This window comes from Balaenoptera ricei, chromosome 19, assembly GCF_028023285.1.
Source record: "Balaenoptera ricei isolate mBalRic1 chromosome 19, mBalRic1.hap2, whole genome shotgun sequence".
In the NCBI taxonomy this organism is placed as follows: domain Eukaryota; kingdom Metazoa; phylum Chordata; class Mammalia; order Artiodactyla; family Balaenopteridae; genus Balaenoptera; species Balaenoptera ricei.
The window spans coordinates 34836254-34855582 of NC_082657.1; the positions used below are offsets into that span (position 1 = coordinate 34836254).

Sequence of the window (19329 nt, forward strand, 5' to 3'; positions counted from 1 at the left end):
CTCTCTTCACTTGGCTTCCTTCTCAGTCTCGTCTGTTGCTTCCCATTCATCTTGTCCCTCAGCCCTAAACGTTTATTTCCAGAAGGCAGCCAGAGCGATTCCTCAGTGCCTTTGCACCTGAATTTCCTCTGCTGGAACACTCTTCCTCAAAACTGACTCCCTTACTTCTTTCAAGTTCTTGCCTGGACGTGACTTTCTCAGTGAGGTCTCTTCCCTACAACCTTATTTAAAACTGCACTCCCTCCAAACTTCTATCCCTCTTCCCTCCTTACCACTTACTACCAAAAGACCTCCCACATGTATTTCTCAGTTAGTGTTTGTCTCCCCCAAAATGGAGGTCAGCTCCAGGAGGGCAGAGGTTTGTCTCATGTTAACTACCATACCTCTGTTGTCTAGAACAGTGCCTGACACATAGTAAACCCTCAAAAATTATCTGAATGAATGTCAAGAAGTTTAATGACTTTTCAATTTTTCGTGTTCGCATTTAAAATTTATAGAGCATCTTACAAAGGGCCATGGACCATTTAAAGGTGAGAATTTAAAACATTTTTTTTTTAAGGAGTCGATACATTTAGTAACTACTGCGGGCATCAACATAACAGCTAAAGGAGAAGAGCAGACATTCAAGGCATATTTCTTGAATTAATGACCCTTTGGAGTGTAGTTGACGTGCGCGTACTCTCCAACGGTGCAGCAGCTTGGTTTAGTGCTAGAAGAAGCCCCAGGGGTGCGCTGGCTCAGACACCGCCACTGTAGACCTGTTAGTTGAGTCGAATCCAACGCGGGTTAAGTTACAGCTGCAAGAGACACGACTCCACCACTGAGACCCAGCTTCAGCCTCAGCCGAGCCTGAGGCCCGACCGCGCAGCCGCAGAACTATGTGGGCGGGCCTGCGCAGCCGCAGAAAAAGGCTGTGGCCTGGGGTCCACCTCAGTCCCGCTCAGTTTCCCGCCCGGCCCGGTCCCCCCATTCTTCACCGCCGTGAGTGAGGCCGGCTTCGCTGCACCGGTATCGGACCACTAGCCCTCTTCTCCTGAGCTGTCGCCATCATGCTGCTGCCTGTGTTCACCCTGAAACTGCGCCACAAAATCATCCCCCGCATGGTGGCTGTCGGGCGCTACGACGGGACTCACCCGTGCCTGGCGGCCGCTACCCAAACAGGCAAGGTAACCGCTCCCACACGTTCCCACCCGCACGGGGCCCGGGCCCCTGGAGTCCCCACGACCTCCGCCCGCTAGGTTCCTGCAGTCCAGCTCCTCATTCTCAGGCTCCGCCCCCAGCCAAGGTTGCCCGGCAACGGGTTAGTAGCCTCCGTAGCTCTCCGTCCTGCGCACAAACCATGAATAATCACGCAGAACGGCTTTTCTGAGCTAAGCTCAGAAAAAGCTAACGGCTTTTCTGACAAGTTAACTTGTCTTCAGGCACTTAGACTCGGACAATGTTGGTGTCTCTCTACAGACAGGGAGCTTACGGAAGAGAAGACCCCAGAGCGGGAATGGCTTGGTCAGGGTTAGCAATAATGGCAGACCCCAGATTAGAGCCCAGGGCCTCTGCCCTTCGCTCTGGAACTCCTACTATCTCAGACTGCCTCTCAGAGCCAAACAACTTTACGGGGGAAAAAAAAATCACAAAGACCCTTAACTTAAGTGATTAAAATTGCACTTTCGATCTTTATCCATGTACAGTCGCGTGTCTTCCTATAATTTATTTACTAAGTACCTTTTAGGGGCTTACTGTGTGCCAGGTGCTGGGCAAGGTGTGGGAATCACAGAGACGAAAAAGATATGGTCATTCAGCATTCACCAGACTTACTGGACACCTCCTTCGTGCTAGATCTTGGGGGTTCAGAGATAAAGTTGGAGTCCTGACTTTCAGAAAGCTTATAGTCCAGAAGGACAGCAGACAAGGCAAATCAAGATACTGTGTGTTGATGGAGGCATGCCCCAAAAACATGGAATACTATGACGCCAAGTGTAATAACTTCTAACAGGTACAAAACCTTATTACGTTAATCATCTCAGCATCCTTGCTAAATTGCCAACCGCTGCCATATAGCACAGGTGTCACAGATTGTGGCTCCGGTACCTACTAAGTTCATGGCCTTGGGCAAGGTACTTAGTATCTACCACATAGGGTTGCTAAGAGGATTAAGTTACTACTGATACATGTCATGCGCTTGGCATATAGGCAGTGGTCACTAACTGTTAGCTGTTATTTTCTTCTTATTACTCCCACTTTACTGATTAGAAATAATGGTTCAGAGAGGTTCAAAGCAATGTTTGAGGCTGTTCAACTGGAAAGCGGTAGAAATGAGATTAGAGTGCATGTTCTCTGACCCAGTGTGGATTTAATAAGCTAACATTTATATAATGATTTATAGTTTTCGAGACACTGCCACCTATGTTGTATGTTTTCTCATATGCCATGCCTTGGGATACATAAGTAAAAAGTAATGATTCATTTTCATTAAGTTGTATAATGGAGGAACGCATTTAGCACAGAGCCTCGTACATAATAGTGTTAGTAGGCACTGACAAATACCAAAAATTCATATTGGTTCTGCTGTAGGTGCATAGCAGCTACATAAGTGGGCTGAAAAGATCCCATTGATACTAGCTCAGCCCCTGATTTATTGAGGGCTTGCTATGTGCTGGGCACTGTTCTTAGCTCTGCAGTTACAACGGTGAAGGTGACAGACAAGTCTCATCCCCTTGGAGGTTACTTTGAGAGGGGGAGCCAGATAGTTAACAGAAACACACTGTCTCCATGGGAGAAAAACAGAGTAAGGGGTTGGGGGTGATGGGAGATTGCTATTTTAGACAGGGTGATCAGATAGACCTCTGATAACTGTGGGTCAGAGGTTTGAAGCAAATGAGGAAACAAGCCCTGCAGACAGGTGGAGTAAGTGTATCAGCAAGTACAAAGGCTCTGAGGTAGAGATATACTTGGTGTGTTCCGGAAACACAAGAAAGTTGCTGGGGCTGGAATGGATTGAGGGAAGCAGTGGGGTAGCCAGCGGCTGGATCATATAGGGCCTTGTAGGCCACGGTAAAGACCTTGGTTTTAATAAAGTGCATGATGGGATTTGGTTTATGTTTTAGATAAAGGATTACTGGCTGGTGCTGCAACAGAGATGCAGGGAGGGGAGTGTAGGAGTGGAAGCGGGAAGGTCAGGCAGAGGTTTCTATGGAACCACTTTCATTAGAATGTGACCTAGAGTGGGAGGCAGGGGCACTTGATTCTAAGGCTCTTTCTGGAGATGGGGGGGGGGGGAAAGGGAGAGAGAGAGAAGTTCCTATGTCCTGTGTAATTGGACACTTTATATTCAGAACTTCAAAACAAATCTGAAAAGTTCTGACCTGATCTTTTATCTTTAGACTTAAAGAAAAAATTGGTACTATTTTATGATCCAAATAATACACAAATATATTTTCCTTTAAAAACAGACATTGCAGGTAAGGCTAAAGCCTTCCTTGACTGTCAGGGCCCATGTCTCTAGAAACAGGATTTTGTCATTTTCAGTGGGACTCTGTTGTGAATGGGGGGCTGACTTATTGGGATCTGGTCTCTGAACCTGAGCAAGGATGGTTTAAAAAGGGGTTTCTTGCAGGATGAACATTAGTTCATCGGGGGACATGTTTCCTCTCACCATGGAGTTGGAGGGCCTAGTTGGAATTTATACTGTCAGCAACACCCCCTCAGCCAGAACAGGTCTGTGAACTTCAGCCAGTCCTTTGGCTGAAGGCACTGGGAGTGGTCTATTTGTTGTGTGGCTGAGCCTGAGGGACAGGTGAGTCTCCAGAGCACTGATTGCTGTATGCAGAGAACAGCAGGAGGGGAACTAGGGAGAAACCAGACTCCTGGGGCTCTTGCTCTTGACAGCAACCTCCAAACTCTTTTCATCCCAATAACAGTTAACGTGAAGTCCATAGGTTATTTTGCCTCCTGTTCTTTCTCAGCCCAATTACTAGAAGACCCTGTAAGAATTCTTTTGTTCAGAACTGTTATAAAAGGAAGTAAGATGTGGCTGGAGATTACTGGAGCCAGACCCCAGGCTTGCATCTTAGCCCTGTCACTTATCAGTGGTGAGACCTTGGCAAAGGGCCTTAACCCCTCTGACCTCCTCTGTATATCAGGAGGACCAAATGTTGTGAGGACCAAATGCAGTAATGTTTATAAAAGCATGTTATAAAGTATTACACAAATGAGAACGTGAACACAATATTCAGTAGCTAAACACATTATCTCTATGTTTCTAACCAATCTTTTAAAAATTATTTTTTGTCGAATAGGTTACCTTGTTTAGATAATAATTTAAAACTAATCCTGCTTGGATTTAAAACCGAGTCCCCTAAAACTGAGTTCCTCTGCTGAGTTTATGATTAACTTCTCTATCCCAGACTTTCCTTTCTTGTTCCACACCTGTTCCTCCTCAGGATTGAGGATTATCAAAGAAAAGCAGGCATTGTAACCAAGCAGGACGCTATGGGGCCTTCCTGGGACAGACCCCTCCCCTTCATGTCCTCTACCTGCCTCTTGTTTGTAGAAAAGCTTTAGTCTCCCAGGCCTCCCCTGAGTCTCAGAAGGCTGGCTCAAGAGTTAATGGTTAGGAATGTGAAGATGGAGAAGCAAGCTGTTGAGCTGGGAAACTGGCAACAATTTAGACTCTAAACCAGCCATAAAGAGTCACCGGAATTCCCAACTCCCAGTTCCCTGAAAGCTATAAAAGTCTGACACACAATCCTAAGCTGTTTTTACAGGGAGCAGACTCCTACCAGATGAAAACTGCTGATCACAAGCATGTAGACCCCAGACCGGTTGAAGCCAGAAGATAGGTGATGCTTGAAACTTCAGCTTGATGCCAACCAATCCAGGAATTGTGCACGAGCTGCTCATGCACCCTGCGGACCCCTCCCTCACACTGCCTGTAAAACCTTTGTCTCCTAACTGGCAACTTGGAGATGGTCTTAGGACATTAGTGCACCATCTTCCCAGGTTGCTGGCCTCTTGAGTAAAGCAAAGTTTCCTTTTCCACCAAAACTTGCCTCTCGAGTATTGGCCTTTTGAGTGGTGAGCAGCCAAACTGGCCTCGCCTGGTTACAGATTTATACCAAGGGGTGAAATGCTCATTTAAAATTAGCAAATTTTAGAACTGGAAGGGGCTTAAGGCATCTCTAGTGCAGTTTCTCATCCTTTTCTTTTTTTCCATATTGCCTCCCATGGAGCTTTTTTCAGAAAATGAAAGTTTCCCTAATGAAATTTTCATACCACAGATGTACAGTATATCTGTTTTTATAAAGACCCTTTGGAGGCCAGAAGCCATTCTAATGTCTAAGATCCCCCCCAACCCCAAACCCAGCTACCTGTCCTGAGAGCAGTATCACCCCTCTTGAGAATGCATGTTTTAGTCTAAACCTCCTTTTACAGAAGCCCAAGGAAATTTAAAGATTTGTAGGGATACTCAGATGATTATATTTATGATAGTTGAAACTGCTAAATTAATTAACTTTGAGCTAATTATTTAATTCTGTCTTACTAGTGTAGACTATGAAAGCCTTCAAGAAGCTTGCTTTGTGTGACGCAGTTTAGGTTTTTAAGACAAATTTATTACCTACCAGACCTTAAAACTACCAGTTTTTTTTTTTTTTTTTTTTTTTAAATTTATTTATTTATTTATTTATTTATTTATTTTTGGCTGTGTTGGGTCTTCGTTTCTGTGCGAGGGCTTTCTCCAGTTGCGGAGAGCGGGGGCCACTCTTCATTGCGGTGCGCAGGCCTCTCACTGTCGCGGCCTCTCTTATTGCGGAGCACAGGCTCCAGACGCGCAGGCTCAGTAGCTGTGGCTCACGGGCCCAGTCGCTCCGCGGCATGTGGGATCTTCCCAGACCAGGGCACGAACCCGTGTCCCCTGCATTGGCAGGCAGATTCTCAACCACTGCGCCACCAGGGAAGCCCAAAACTACCAGTTTTAAGGGTTAGGAAGTGAATTAGTTAGGTGCTTGGATGGAAGATACTAAAGGAAGTGTTTATTATTCTGTTTTCTCTGATCTTCGTGTGTAGCAATCACATTGTAGCTGGTAGCAGCTTCCTATAGGTTGACCAGGAAAATGATGGTTTGTAAGAGTGCTTTAACACTCTACTGGTGGGTAGTATATAAGCTGCCCTGGGAGGCAACAACTAGATCTTGGCTATTACCTTGTTCTTTATAAGGCTAAGAACCACTGGGTTTCCACAGTTTGCCATGATTGAAGGCCAGCCATGCACAGAACTGTGTGTGGGTGTTTTAAGTTTTGTAGATGATTAAAGTCACTTCTTGTTAATGTTGATATCTGTTAACAGCCTGAGTCTTTTTTAAAAAGATGTATGTTAATTTTACATTTTTGGTATTTTAAGGGGATGTAATTAACTGTTTTTCTTTTAGGTTTTTATTCACAACCCTCATGCCCGGAGCCAGCATTTCAGTGCCTCCAGGGTCCTCCAGAGCCCCCTGGAGTCTGATGTTTCGCTTCTCAACATTAACCAGGCAGTCAGCTGCCTGGCTGCAGGAGTACTGAACCCTGAACTCGGCTATGATGCTCTTTTAGTGGGGACACAGACTAATCTTCTGGCTTATGATGTCTACAATAATTCAGATTTGTTCTACAGAGAGGCAAGTATACCCCTTTATAACCATAAAACTTCCATTACCCATTAGTGTCCACTTTTTCTTTTTTATGATTAAAAGAGATCAGACATTTATTTTGGTTTTTTATGTGGTTGTTGTAGTGTAATTAAAAAACATGCGGATTTTGCCATTTACATCTCCTTTGTGTACTTGACACTTATTTATTTGGTCATGGTTGGTAACCACTTTTTGACACTCCAGCTTATCTCTCAGGAGGTATATCTGTGCTACTACCATCTGTCAAGATTTGCCATTAAGAGTTCTGCCAACAGCCAGGGAGCCAGCAAACAGGTCTCCTGGTGGCTTTATATTGTGTTCAGCTTTATATTGAAGTTACTATATATCTATGCTTTATTCTTATTGGCTCTATAGTATTTCATTGTGTTAAAATATATCATAATTTGTTTAACCCTTTCCATATTGTTTCATATTTATGTTATTTCCATAGTTTCTCTATTACAATTGATAATTTCATAAGCATATATCTTTGCCAACTTCTCTGATTATTTCCTAAGGGTAAGTTCTTAGAAATGCAGTTTTTTTCCTTTGGTATTTTTTTATTGAGGTAAAATGTACATACAGTGAGATACACAAACCTTAAGTGTGCAGTTCAATGCGTTTTGATCCCTGTAATCAACACCCCCCAATAAAAATATATTGGGGGTGTTATGGAAGCATCTTATGGAAAAACCGGAACAAACAACTTTTTGGCTAACCCAGTAGAACATTTTCATCACTTCAGAAAATTTTGTTGTGCCCCATTCCAGTCAATTCCTATTCCCTATAGATATTCACTGTTTTGATTTCTGTCACCTTAGGTTAGTTTTCCCTGTTCTTGAACTTCATACAAATGGAATCATACAGAATGTACTCTTTGGTGTCTGGCTTCTTTCACTTAACATCTGTGAGAGTCATACTTGTTGCATTTAGCAGTAGTTCTTTTTTTTTTTAATATTTATTTATTGTGGCTGCGCTGGGTCTTAGTTGTAGCACGTGGGCTCTTAGTTGCAGCATGTGGGCTCTTAGTTGCAGCATGCTGACTCTTAGTTGCTACATGCGTGTGTGCTATAGTTCCCCAAGCAGGGATCGAACCCGGGCCTCCTGCATTGGGAGCATGGCGTCTTACCCACTCGACAACCAGGGAAGTCCCTAGCAGTAGTTCTTTTTTGTTGCCGAATAGTAATTCCATTGTGTGACTATGCCACAATTTATTTATTCTTCTGATGATGGACATGTGGGATGGACATTCGGGTTGTTTCCAGTTTGGGGCAATTATGGATAAAATTTCTGTAAACATTTTTGTCCTAGTCTTTTTGTGGACATATGTTTTAGTTCATCTTAGGTAAATACCTAGGAGTAGTTGTACCGTTTTACACTTCCATCAGCAATGTGTGAGAGTTGCAGTTGCTCCACATTTCTTGTCAGCATTTGGTGTTGCCAGTCTTTGTAATTTGAGTCATTTTAGTAGGTGTGAAGTGGTATCTTACTGTGGTTTCATTTTGCATTTTCCTTGTGACCAGTGATGTAGAACACTTTTTCTTGTGCTTATTTTTTATTTGTATGTCTTCTTTTGTGAATCATCTAAGTCTTTTGCCTATTTTTTATTGGTAGTTTGGGTGTATTATTGATTCGTAGATGGTCTTTGGATATACTGGGTACAAGTTCTCTGTTAGATTCATGTAAAATAAATATTTTCTCTCAATACATGGCTTATTCCAATAGGTAGGTATCTTTTGATGAGCAAAAGTTTTCAATTTTGATGAAGTCTAGCTGATCTATTTTTTCTTTAATGGTTAGTGCTCTTTCTGTCCTAAGAAATCTTTGCCTATTTCAATGTGACAAAGATACTGTTGCATTTTTGTATAAGACTGAAATTGAGTTTAGGACTGTATTAGAATTCTCCAGAGAAACAGAACCAATAGGATGTGTATATATATAAGAGAGGGAGTGGAGATGGATTTATTTTAAGGAATTGGCTCATGCAGTTGTGGATGCTGGCAAGTCCAAAATTTGCAGGGTATGCCAGCAGGCTAGAGACAGAGGAAAGAACTGATGTTGAAGCTCAAGTCCAAAGGCAGTCTGGTGGCAGAATCCTTCCTTCCTCAAGGGAGGTCAGTCTTTTTTCTATTTAAGCCTTCAACTGATTGGATGAGGCCCACCCACATTCTACAGGGTAATGTGCTTTACTCAGAGTCTACTGATTTAAATGTTAATCTCATCTAAAAAATACTTTCACAGAAACGTCTAGAATAATGTTTGACCAAATATCTGGGTACCATGGCCTTGCCAAGTTGACACATAAAATTAATGATCACAAGAATTCAGCTTTACAATTGCTGAGTTAAAAACCTTTTTTAAGTGAAATTTTTGTTAGATATTGCTAAACTGCTCTCTAGAAAGACTACTGTTTTCTCACCTCCCCCTCAGAATATGAGAGTGCTTGTTTTATCACACCCTAACGAACAATAGGTTTCATCTTTGCTAATCTGAAAAGTGAAAAATGATGTATTGTAGAATAAACTTTTTTTCATACTTGTTGGCTATTTGTATTTCTTCTCTTGTGAATTTCCTGTTTATTTTATTTATTTATTTTTGCTTGGGGTGTGTTTACCCATTTCTTGTTTATTTACTTTGTATTAACTCTCTTATTAATGAGAAATATTAACTCTTTGTCCTACATATTGCAGTTATTTTTCCCAGTTTATTTTTTTTACCTTTTAACTTGATTGATTGATTGACCAGTTAGTAGTTTTGGCTTCTTATGAATTCTTTTCTCTCTTTTATAGCCAATCTATTTTTTATAGTTTTCCTACTTAAAGATTATGTAAGTAAGGACTATTTTCCTATACAATAAACAGTGTTTACAAAGATGTCCTCAAATCTTCCAAAAATAAATTAAATTGTGCTTATGTACTTTATTCAGGAAGTCAAGACATTTATTAGTTCTGGATGGTGGGTGTATAGGTGTTTGTAGTTTTTAGTACTTTACAATTTACGATTAAAAAGAGCAGTAGTAAGAGAACTGAGTAATAAGTATTAAAAAGATTTCCATCTAAAATAGTTAAAATAGGTTACAAAAGTTTGGGTGTTTAAAGGCATGTCTTGATTCTCTGGGGAATTTGGCCTTTAGAACCTGGTGTTCCAAGAGAGCCTGGGATTTTGTAGCAGGTTATTGTAGCAGGTTAGTGTGAGAGACCAAGGGCCTGAGTGTATCCTGGGTCTGTGCTCATCCTTGCATGAGCACGTATAAGCCACAGACACGGTCCTCAGTGGACAGCCCTGGCCTGCCTTTCAGGAGACCATGTGGCTTCTCAGAAATGATGACAGACGACTTTGAGTATCTAAATAAAAAGAGAGATATATGTTACCTCCAGTGTGCCCGTGCAGCATTGTTTGAGAGTTTCTGTCTTTTTTCCCTTCTTAGGTAGCAGATGGGGCCAATGCAATTGTGCTGGGGACATTGGGAGACATTTCCTCTCCTCTTGCAATTATTGGTGGAAATTGTGCTCTGCAGGGTTTCGATCATGAAGGAAATGATCTCTTTTGGACGGTATGAAGAACGAAATACTCTCTTTAGTACTCTTAAACGTTTTTACTTTTAATGTTCTTTAGGTCTTGTTTGTTTGTTTTTTACCACTAACTGTAATGAATAACAGAAACAAAATAGAACAATGTTTATAATTCTGTACATTAGAAAAAGGATATGAGTAATTGGAGTTTTAAGTTAGTGGTTTGTATCATCCTCTCTTTCATGTAGCTCCTGTGTTTGGATTAAGTGAAAAAAGATGGCATAGTAATGATTTTGGTTTTATTTTCAGGTTACTGGAGATAATGTTCATTCCTTGGCCTTGTGTGACTTTGATGGTGATGGGAAGAAAGAGGTATGTGCGGGAGGAGATACTTCACTTGTGTATACTTCTCAGCTGAGTACATACATTTTCCCATGACGGTGACATTAGTGTTGAGAGAGCTGTTAGCTTCTTACAGTTGATTTTGGTGCTCTGTTGCCTAAATGATGAGCTAACTGGCCTCATTTGTCTTTCTCCTCTCTTTTCAACAATAATTTACTTGTGTTTGTCTAGTACAGAGATCAAGACCATGATGTTTCAAAGACACCTGACAGGGCGAGAAGGCAGAATATTTGATGGGATCGCAGTCACATTCACAGTCTTATAACTTGATTCCAATGCTTTTAAATCGTACCTAGTTCTCAGTTTTGGCCAACTTTTTCAGGAATCTGAAAGTTTTAGAGATTGGCTCTTAGCCTTTTTAAACTATTCTAATGGTTTCTCTAGAAATTAACTTCTTGAGCAGCCAGTGAAGTACTGTGTTGGGCATTGACTTACCCTCCACTTGTCCACGGATACTGGGCTCCGGCTTTTGAAACAGGGCTTCCACCTGCAGGCAGACAGACACCAAACCAAGAACATTTTCAGGTGCCTGGTGAAAGAACTTGTTCTGGGTAGGAGGTGCAGCCCACATGGCAGGATGTATAGTAACCACTTTTTCTTCACTGACTGAATCTTGACCTTCTCAGTGGAAGGAACCTTTCTGAGCATCACATTACTGGGAAGTTGGAACTCCTGGGTGGCTGTAGCAACATATGAAGTATCATGCGATTTTTTGGTTTTATTTTTGGAAATTTTGCTGTGTTCACTCGCTGAACTAAATATGTATGATTTTTTTCCTTTCAGCTTCTTGTTGGATCTGAGGATTTTGATATCCGAGTTTTTAAAGAAGATGAGATTGTGGCAGAAATGACAGAAACAGAGGTAAGAAGTGTAAGAAGGTATCAGAATTATGATAACCTTGACAGATTAGCATAGTCAAGTGTAACATTAAAGGAGAGTGCTGGGACATCTTCTCACAACCCAGACAGTTTTAGGGTAAAAACTGTGGGGATTAAACAGAGCTGTGCATTACAGGGAAAGAAGCATTTAAATATCCTTTATCAAGATATATCTTGAAGGGCTTCCCTGGTGGCGCAGCGGTTGAGAATCTGCCTGCCAATGCAGGGGACACGGGTTCGAGCCCTGGTCTGGGAAGATCCCACATGCCGCGGAGCAACTAGTTCCGTGAGCCACAATTACTGAGCCTGTGCGTCTGGAGCTTGTGCTCCGCAACAAGAGAGGCCGCGATAGTGAGAGGCCCACGCACCGCGATGAAGAGTGGCCCCCGCTTGCTGCAACTAGAGAAAGCCCTCGCACAGAAACGAAGACCCAACACAGCCAAAAATAAAAAAATATAAATAAATAAAATTAAAAAAAAAAAAAAAGAAAGCTTTAGGGTAGAGTTTTAAATTAAAAAAAAAATATCTTGAAAAGACTGATTAAATAGAGAAAAATTATTGAGCACATAAAGGTATTTTTTTAATGAGCTAATACATACTACTGATAATAATAGCAACCATTTATTGTGCACCTAAAATATGCACCTGAAATATGCACCTGAAATATGCACCTGAAATATGCACCTGAATATGCACCTGAAATATGCACCTGAAATATGCCAGGCACTGAACTTACTCATCCTACAACAACCCTGTTATGAAGGTATTATTAGTTCTCATTTTACAGATGAGGGAACATGTTAAGTTTCTCTGTTAAGTTACTCTCACAAGCTCATGGCTAGTAGGTGGCATGGTCAGGATTTGAAGCTTTGTGCCTTCTCCTCCTCCTCCTTATCATCATGTGTATTAAATGGGGTTGAATATTGAATAAAGTGTGTAAATGAGATTTTTATACTTTTTCTCTTAATTCAAATTAAATACTTCTTAGGCACATTTCTATAGGTAAACTTAAAAATCAGATGTTAGAGAACTTGACTAGTTTCTTTGTGATTAGAATTACTCATGTAATTGAACCTGAGATGTTTCTTAAAGAGTTTTTTTTTTTTAAACAGTGAAGATGGGACTTCCCTGGTTACGCAGTGGTTAAGAATCTGCCTGCCAATGCAGGGGACACAGGTTCGAGCCCTGATCCGGGAAGATCCCACATGCCACGGAGCAACTAAGCCCGTGTGCTGTAACTACTGAGCCTGCGCTCTAGAGCCCGTGAGCCACAACTACTGAAGCCCGCGTGCCTAGAGCCCGTGCTCTGCAACAAGAGAAGCACTGCAATGAGAGGCTCGTGCACCGCAATGAAGAGTAGCCCTCGCTCCCCACAGGTAGAGAAAGACCATGCACAGCAATGAAGACCCAACGCAGCCAGAAATAAATAAATAAGTAAAAGTAACAATTTAAAAAACCCCATCTTTAAAAAAAAAAAATCAAAAAAAAAACAGTGAAGATTACTCTTATCCTTTGTAGTTTTGGTATTCTTAGGATATTTATTTGCTGCTGGTTTTCCAGGATTGGGCAAGATGGAAACAGAAAAAAGAATTAGGATATTCTGAATTAAGGAAGGAGAAAGGGATAAAGGAGCAATGGCTTGTAACCATTTTAAATGGACAGAAAAAAAAAAAAAAAACAACAGAAGGAAGTCTTGGAGATCAAAATGATGGGATTGTGCAAAATTGAATCACGTGGTGTTCGGGAGTCTGTATCAGAAAAGCTTGAGGGCACCAGCCTCAGAACTCACCTTGGCCACTCATCCTCGCTTCTCGCCACTTACAAAACTGTCTAGGGACGTCAGGCTTCTATTTCCCTGACTACAAAAGGGAGACCGCAAGGCAAAACGTGCATATTGATATATAAAAGTGTTATCAATGATTTTAACTGGTTTACCTTTATTATAGATTTTTACTTCGACTTACTATACTTTTTATGCAGTTATAGTTATTATGGTTGTAAACTAATAGCTGTGGATGGAGGAAAATGAAGGGGAGAAATGAGTGCCAAAGCAACAGTCTGAAGATGTGTGTCCATATGGGGGTGGTTTTGTTTATGTGTATGTGTTTAATGTGTGCTTTTCTAGAGAGAAGATCCTTAGCTTTCATTAGATTCTTGAAGGGGGTTGCCACCACCCTGTTAAAAAAACAACTTGAGAATCACTGGCCTGTAGGTGCTGTGTCCTGCATTACCATTTCCCTTTCATTCAAATTTGTAGTAAATCGGGACTTCCCTGGTGGCACAGTGGATAAGAATCCGCCTGCCAGTGCAGGGGACATGGATTCAAGCCCTGGTCCAGGAAGATCCCACATGCCGCGGAGCAACTAAGCCCGTGAGCCACAACTACTGAGCCTGTGCTCTAGAGCCCGTGAGCCACAACTACTGAGCCCACGTGCCAAAACTACTGAAGCCCGCGTGCCTAGAGCCCGTGCTCCGCAACAAGAGAAGCCACCGCAACGAGAAGCCTGTGCACCACAACAAAGAGTAGCCCCCGCTCGCCGCAACTAGAGAAAGCCTGGGAGCAGCAACGAGTACCCAACGCAGCCAAAAATAAATGAATAAATTTAAAAAAAATTTTTTGTTTAAAAAAGAAATTTGTAGTAAATCTTTTCTCTTTTAGGGAATCATTGAGGTGTTGTTGAATTTCTGTTTATTGTCAATACTAGATGTGAGGGGAGTGCATTCTTTGAAACACCTCTTTCCTAAATCCTGGAAAAGGACAGAAGAACATGAAATAGAGCAAGGGATTTGAGGTGCCTCTTGATCCTCTAGTCCGCAAAAGAAGAAACTAGTGAGCTAATGAAGGACTAAGGGACCGAGGGAAACTGGGGCTAAATTTACGAAAATGTGGACTTCATAAGATTGTTCATTTCAGGGCTGTTTTCCTGTCCTTTTGGTTTGATTTTGCTCCTAGTTCAAATGTCTTTTCACACATCAGCAAAATTATAATTTATTTGGCAGTTGAACGGCACTGCCAAAAGAATGCCTTGAGCTAAATAATTCTGGAGTCCTACCCAGCACTTTGTATTCAGAGTTAAGTGAAGTGGGTGGTTTTATAGAAAAGCTGTAGGTGTAGAAGAAATTACATAACTATTCTCTGCTTTATACAATTTATTTCTTTATATCTCTTGTATTAGTGTCAGAATTAGAAAGTAGATCTGCAGGATCATAGATATCATTAAACTTTGGTTTTAACTTTTAAGGATAATTTTTTTCAGTATCTAAAATTTTATCCTCTTAAGTATGTTAAATCCTCTAATAATTCTGTAAATATTTCAGTATGATATATACATTATATATATTGTTAGATACATATAGAAATCCATGTGCTGGGTTTTGCTTTTCAAATGATTATGTTTTCTTCTAAAAAACGTCTTTCATCTCTAGCAAACAATAAATTATGTCATAGAAAAGTATACACTTAAAAGATGTTTAATTGTGGATTTTACAAGGCCTTTTAAAATTTAGACTGTAGGATAGCATAAGTTAAGGAAACTGGAATAATCATTAAAACATTTTGAGTTAGTGTGTGTAACATCTATTGTACATATTCCAGATCTTGTGTACGCAGCTTATTCCCTCCTTAATTCCTTAATTTTATTATTTAAAAAATACTAATTTGTTGAAACTTGCTACATATGCTCAATCTAAAACAGTAAATTTTGTGAGTTTATTTAATTCTGATTATCCAACTCTGAAATAGATGACACGGATCATAGAGAAGGGGAATGCATTCCCCTCTAATGGATTGGAAGTGCACTTAAATCTAATTTTAACATACTTATAGCAAGGCATGCAGTTTTATAAAGCCACACTTTGCCCTAAATTGAGCCTTAATGAACTGTGTGTTTAATCATTATTTTTTGCAGATAATCACCTCTCTTTGTCCCATGTACGGCAGTCGATTTGGTTATGCCCTTTCCAATGGCACAGTTGGAGTTTATGACAAAACAGCCCGATACTGGAGAATTAAAGTTAGTATGATTAAGCCTCTGAGATTCAGGGATTTTATACTTATTGAGAGACTTATGTACTAATTGTTGAAATTCCTTTTCAGTCCAAAAATCATGCCATGAGCATTCATGCTTTTGACCTTAATTCTGATGGAGTGTGTGAACTGATAACCGGTTGGTCCAATGGGAAGGTAAGTTTAAACAGTAGAGTTCAAGTATGATTTAAAGTAATAATTGTCTGAGATACATTGGCTGTATGACTCAGAGCAGTAACACGAGAATATAAACTTGAGTTCCTTGGCTGTGCTTTCAAATGTAACTTCATAATCTTCCCATGTTTTTTTATTCTTGCTCTAGTTATCAACACTGCAGAGTGAGTGAGTGTCCTTTCCGTCTCATAAGTGCTATTTGGGGGAAAATCTCTAGGAAGGTTCTTTCTAAAAAAAAGAAAATCTCTAGGAAGGTTCTTTCTCTTCTTTGAAGGAATGAGAATCAATTTAATCAGGTTGATCCTAGGCATAAGCACGTTAAAAAAAGGATTTTTAATAAGCTAATAGTGAACTGTGTGTATAGCTCTTTTCTAGTAAGTCTTCAAGTCTGACTAAAAACAGAATTAATGGGAAGAATTATGTTAGCATATTGTTTTCTGAGCTAGAACTTCAAAATAGAATTTTTTTGCTTCTTTCCTTTTTTAACTTCAAATCAGAATTTTCTACAGTCTTTTGGCAAGTCAGAATTATCTTGTTAGCAACTGCTTCAGTAGCTGTCGGATCTCCATGGATACCATTTGCCCTAGCTCTTTCATCTGTCAGTGCCAATTGCCTGGAGGAGATCAGCTAATTGTATCTTTTCTTCTTTGATTTTTCTTTACTTTTGGCCAGTGCCTTGTAACCTTCCTTTGGTGTTGTGTGAAAAACAGATTCTAAAAAACTGTTATGTTGGTTGCTGCTTCTCCACTTGGTTTTGTCTTTGGTAATGGGTGTTAAAAATGATAGAGAAAGACCATGTAGTTGCTTATTAAGAAACTTGAAAATCCATAAAGGGGACCCTGTTCTGGAGGAATATAAATTATTATGGTTGATTTGAGAATTAGAAACTACTTGACTTGAGAAGTTATCAAAAGTAACCTTCAGATCTGACTCTGGACCTAGATGTTTTTCTCGTTAAATGCTTTCAAAATTTTAAGAAATTTCTATTATATAATCTGTTGTAGGGCATAAAAAAGATAAGAAAACTATACAGTTCATTATATAAGTAGAAAAATTGATACCTGCACTTAACAGAAATAGCATTAAAAGGAAAATATACAGATCCAAGAGGTGAATATAGGTACAAAATTACTAAATTAAATGCGACTAGCCAACTGACTTTTTCTTTAGTAGGTCATTTGTTGAGTTGGAGGCTCATCTTCTCTTCCAAGGCAAAACCGTCATGTTGGATAAAGCAAAAGAATAGAAAATCCACAGAAATATAAGTTCGTAGTCCTGTTTCTTAGTTAGCAAATGAACCCTCTTGTTTGCTAAATATTGTGGAAATGCAATGCTGAAGGCCATGGAGTAGTTAGAAAGAAGCAAGTTCAGTTCAATCTGAGTTCGAGGGTTCTGTTAATGTGTGAAGACCTTTGGTTAATAGGGGCCATTCATTACTTCACAGGCTTTAGCATCCATAATTTTCAGGCTTAACTGATGTTATTAAGAGCATGGTATTCTTCAGACAAAGGGTAGGAGCTAGTAGTAAGCTGTGACCTAACTTAGTGTAGTTTTTCATTGCAAAGTTTTGCCCAGAAGGATGTTTATGAAAAGACAGAAATAGTGGTCACTGAGATGCTTGCTCTATTAGATTTTCTGTAGCTAGCCTTTTATTAATATAATGCATATGTTCTTGCTTAGAACAAAGTCACCATTTTAAGTGGTTATCCTTCATTGTCGTTTTGAGATGCTTTTGTTTCTGATGGATTGGTTAGTTATTTGCCTCCCTTGGGAAGCGGAGACTCAGAGGATAGTAGGGCTCTCTGAGGTGTCTCAGTAGTGTACGTGGAAGAGGGACTCTTTTTTTTTAAAAAAATATTTATTTATTTATTTGGCTGCACCAGGTCTTAGTTGCAGCATGCGGGCTCTTAATTGTGGCATGTGGGATCTTAGTTCCCTGACCAGGGATCGAACCCGGGCCCCCTGCATTGAGACCACCAGACCACCAGAGAAGTCCCAGAAGAGGGACTCTTAAACAAGGCTATTACAAAAGGTTATATGGTGGAAGATTGGGCTAGGTTGGCATTTTTCAAACTTTAGCTATAACTATATTGTATACATTTATATATAGTAAAGATAAAATTTGTATATAGAGCTAACATGTCTTGTATGCCTCTATGTGCCAGGCCCTGTTCTGAGTGCTTACCACGTGTTAATTCCTTTAGGCCTCATTACAACTCTGAGGTGTGGGTACAGTTATTTTCTTCATATTCTTATTATTGATCTCCAGATCAATCAATTATTGATCTCCAGATGAGGAGGCCAAGCACAGAATGGTTAAGAGACTGGTCCAAGATCCCACAGGCAAAAAAAGATCCCAGTGGTGAAGCTGGAATTCAAACCCAGGCAGTTTGGACTTTTGCACTGTTCTGTATATTCTAAATGTACTGCCTCTCAGGCACCCCACTTCTTCAAAGGAAATACTATGTGCAGGCCAGTATGTAAAACAGCGTTTACTTAATAAGGAAAAGAAAACAGAGCTGATTGCGGCCCCTTGGCCCTGATGGTTGTAGGTACATCCTGAGAAGCCACAGGGTCCCATGGAATACTCTTGAAAACTTCTAGACCATAGCTGATTTTAAAGCTGATTCAACTTTAAAATTTTGTGTTATTTTTAAAAAACTGTAGCATAAGCTATTTTTCAAGTTCTTGTTTTATTTTTAGGTCGATGCTCGAAGTGACCGAACTGGGGAGGTCATCTTTAAGGACAACTTTTCTTCTGCAGTTGCTGGTGTGGTGGAGGGAGATTACCGGATGGATGGCCACATACAGTTAATCTGCTGCTCGGTGGATGGGGAAAGTAAATCGGGATAGGAAAAATCCTTGAAAAGTCAGATTTTGATTTGGGTCCGAATACCGGGAAATTCCACTATAAAGTGTTTGTGTTGATATCTTTTCATCCTAATAAATTCACCTAAGTTAGGGAAATGAAAACTTAGGTTTTAAGAACAGGTAATTGATGACTTAAAAGTAGACCTGGATGTACCTGGGCTTATCCCTCAGTCTGGTGAGTGTTTTTTCCTCTTGTCAGTCCGGGGCTACCTGCCAGGCACGGCTGAGATGAGAGGGAACCTCATGGACACCAGCGTAGAGCAGGACCTGATCCGAGAGCTGAGTCAGAAAAAGCAGAACCTGTTGCTGGAGCTCCGTAACTATGAGGACAATGCCAAGGTAGGACCTAATGTGGAGGGCCCATGGGAGTCTGAGAAGTTGAGGATGACCAGGAGGATTGGCAGCTGTGAAAGAAGAGTTTCAGCATCTGCCACGGTGTGGGCTGCCCCTCCCCGCTGGTGGAAGCACAGATGGTTTGCCTTTTCGCTAGTGTCAGAATGAAGAGGGTGTGTATCCTTTAACCTAGAAATTCCACTGCTGGGCAGCTAAACTATGGAAATATGTGCATGAGTGTTCAGAGACATTTACTGCAGCACTATTTGTAGCAGGGAACAGTTGGAAGCAACTTAACTTTTGATCAGTAGTAGGGACTGTGGGCTGGGGAATATTAAGCAGCTCAAAAGAATGAAGTATATATTTGGGGACTGATACGGAAGGGTATCTGTGGTGTTACTGAATGAAAGGAAGCGAGAACAGTATGTACAGAGTAATTTTTATCTTTTTCAACAACAAATAACATAAAAA

The 19329-nt window shown here is 40.6% G+C and overlaps 1 protein-coding gene across 1 annotated transcript in view; it reads left to right on the forward strand.

Annotated features, from left to right (window-relative positions):
- Window positions 1-889: 889 nt before the first annotated feature.
- BBS2 (Bardet-Biedl syndrome 2) overlaps window positions 890-19329 on the forward strand; it is a 30951-nt gene continuing 12511 nt past the window's right edge. Inside the window, exons 1-9 of the mRNA XM_059903932.1 lie at window positions 890-1166; window positions 6422-6649; window positions 10089-10214; window positions 10483-10545; window positions 11359-11436; window positions 15362-15466; window positions 15550-15636; window positions 18358-18493; window positions 18725-18864. Of these exons, the coding sequence (XP_059759915.1) occupies window positions 1050-1166; window positions 6422-6649; window positions 10089-10214; window positions 10483-10545; window positions 11359-11436; window positions 15362-15466; window positions 15550-15636; window positions 18358-18493; window positions 18725-18864 (1080 nt within the window). The 5' untranslated portion in view covers window positions 890-1049. The remainder of the gene's footprint in view (window positions 1167-6421; window positions 6650-10088; window positions 10215-10482; window positions 10546-11358; window positions 11437-15361; window positions 15467-15549; window positions 15637-18357; window positions 18494-18724; window positions 18865-19329) is intronic.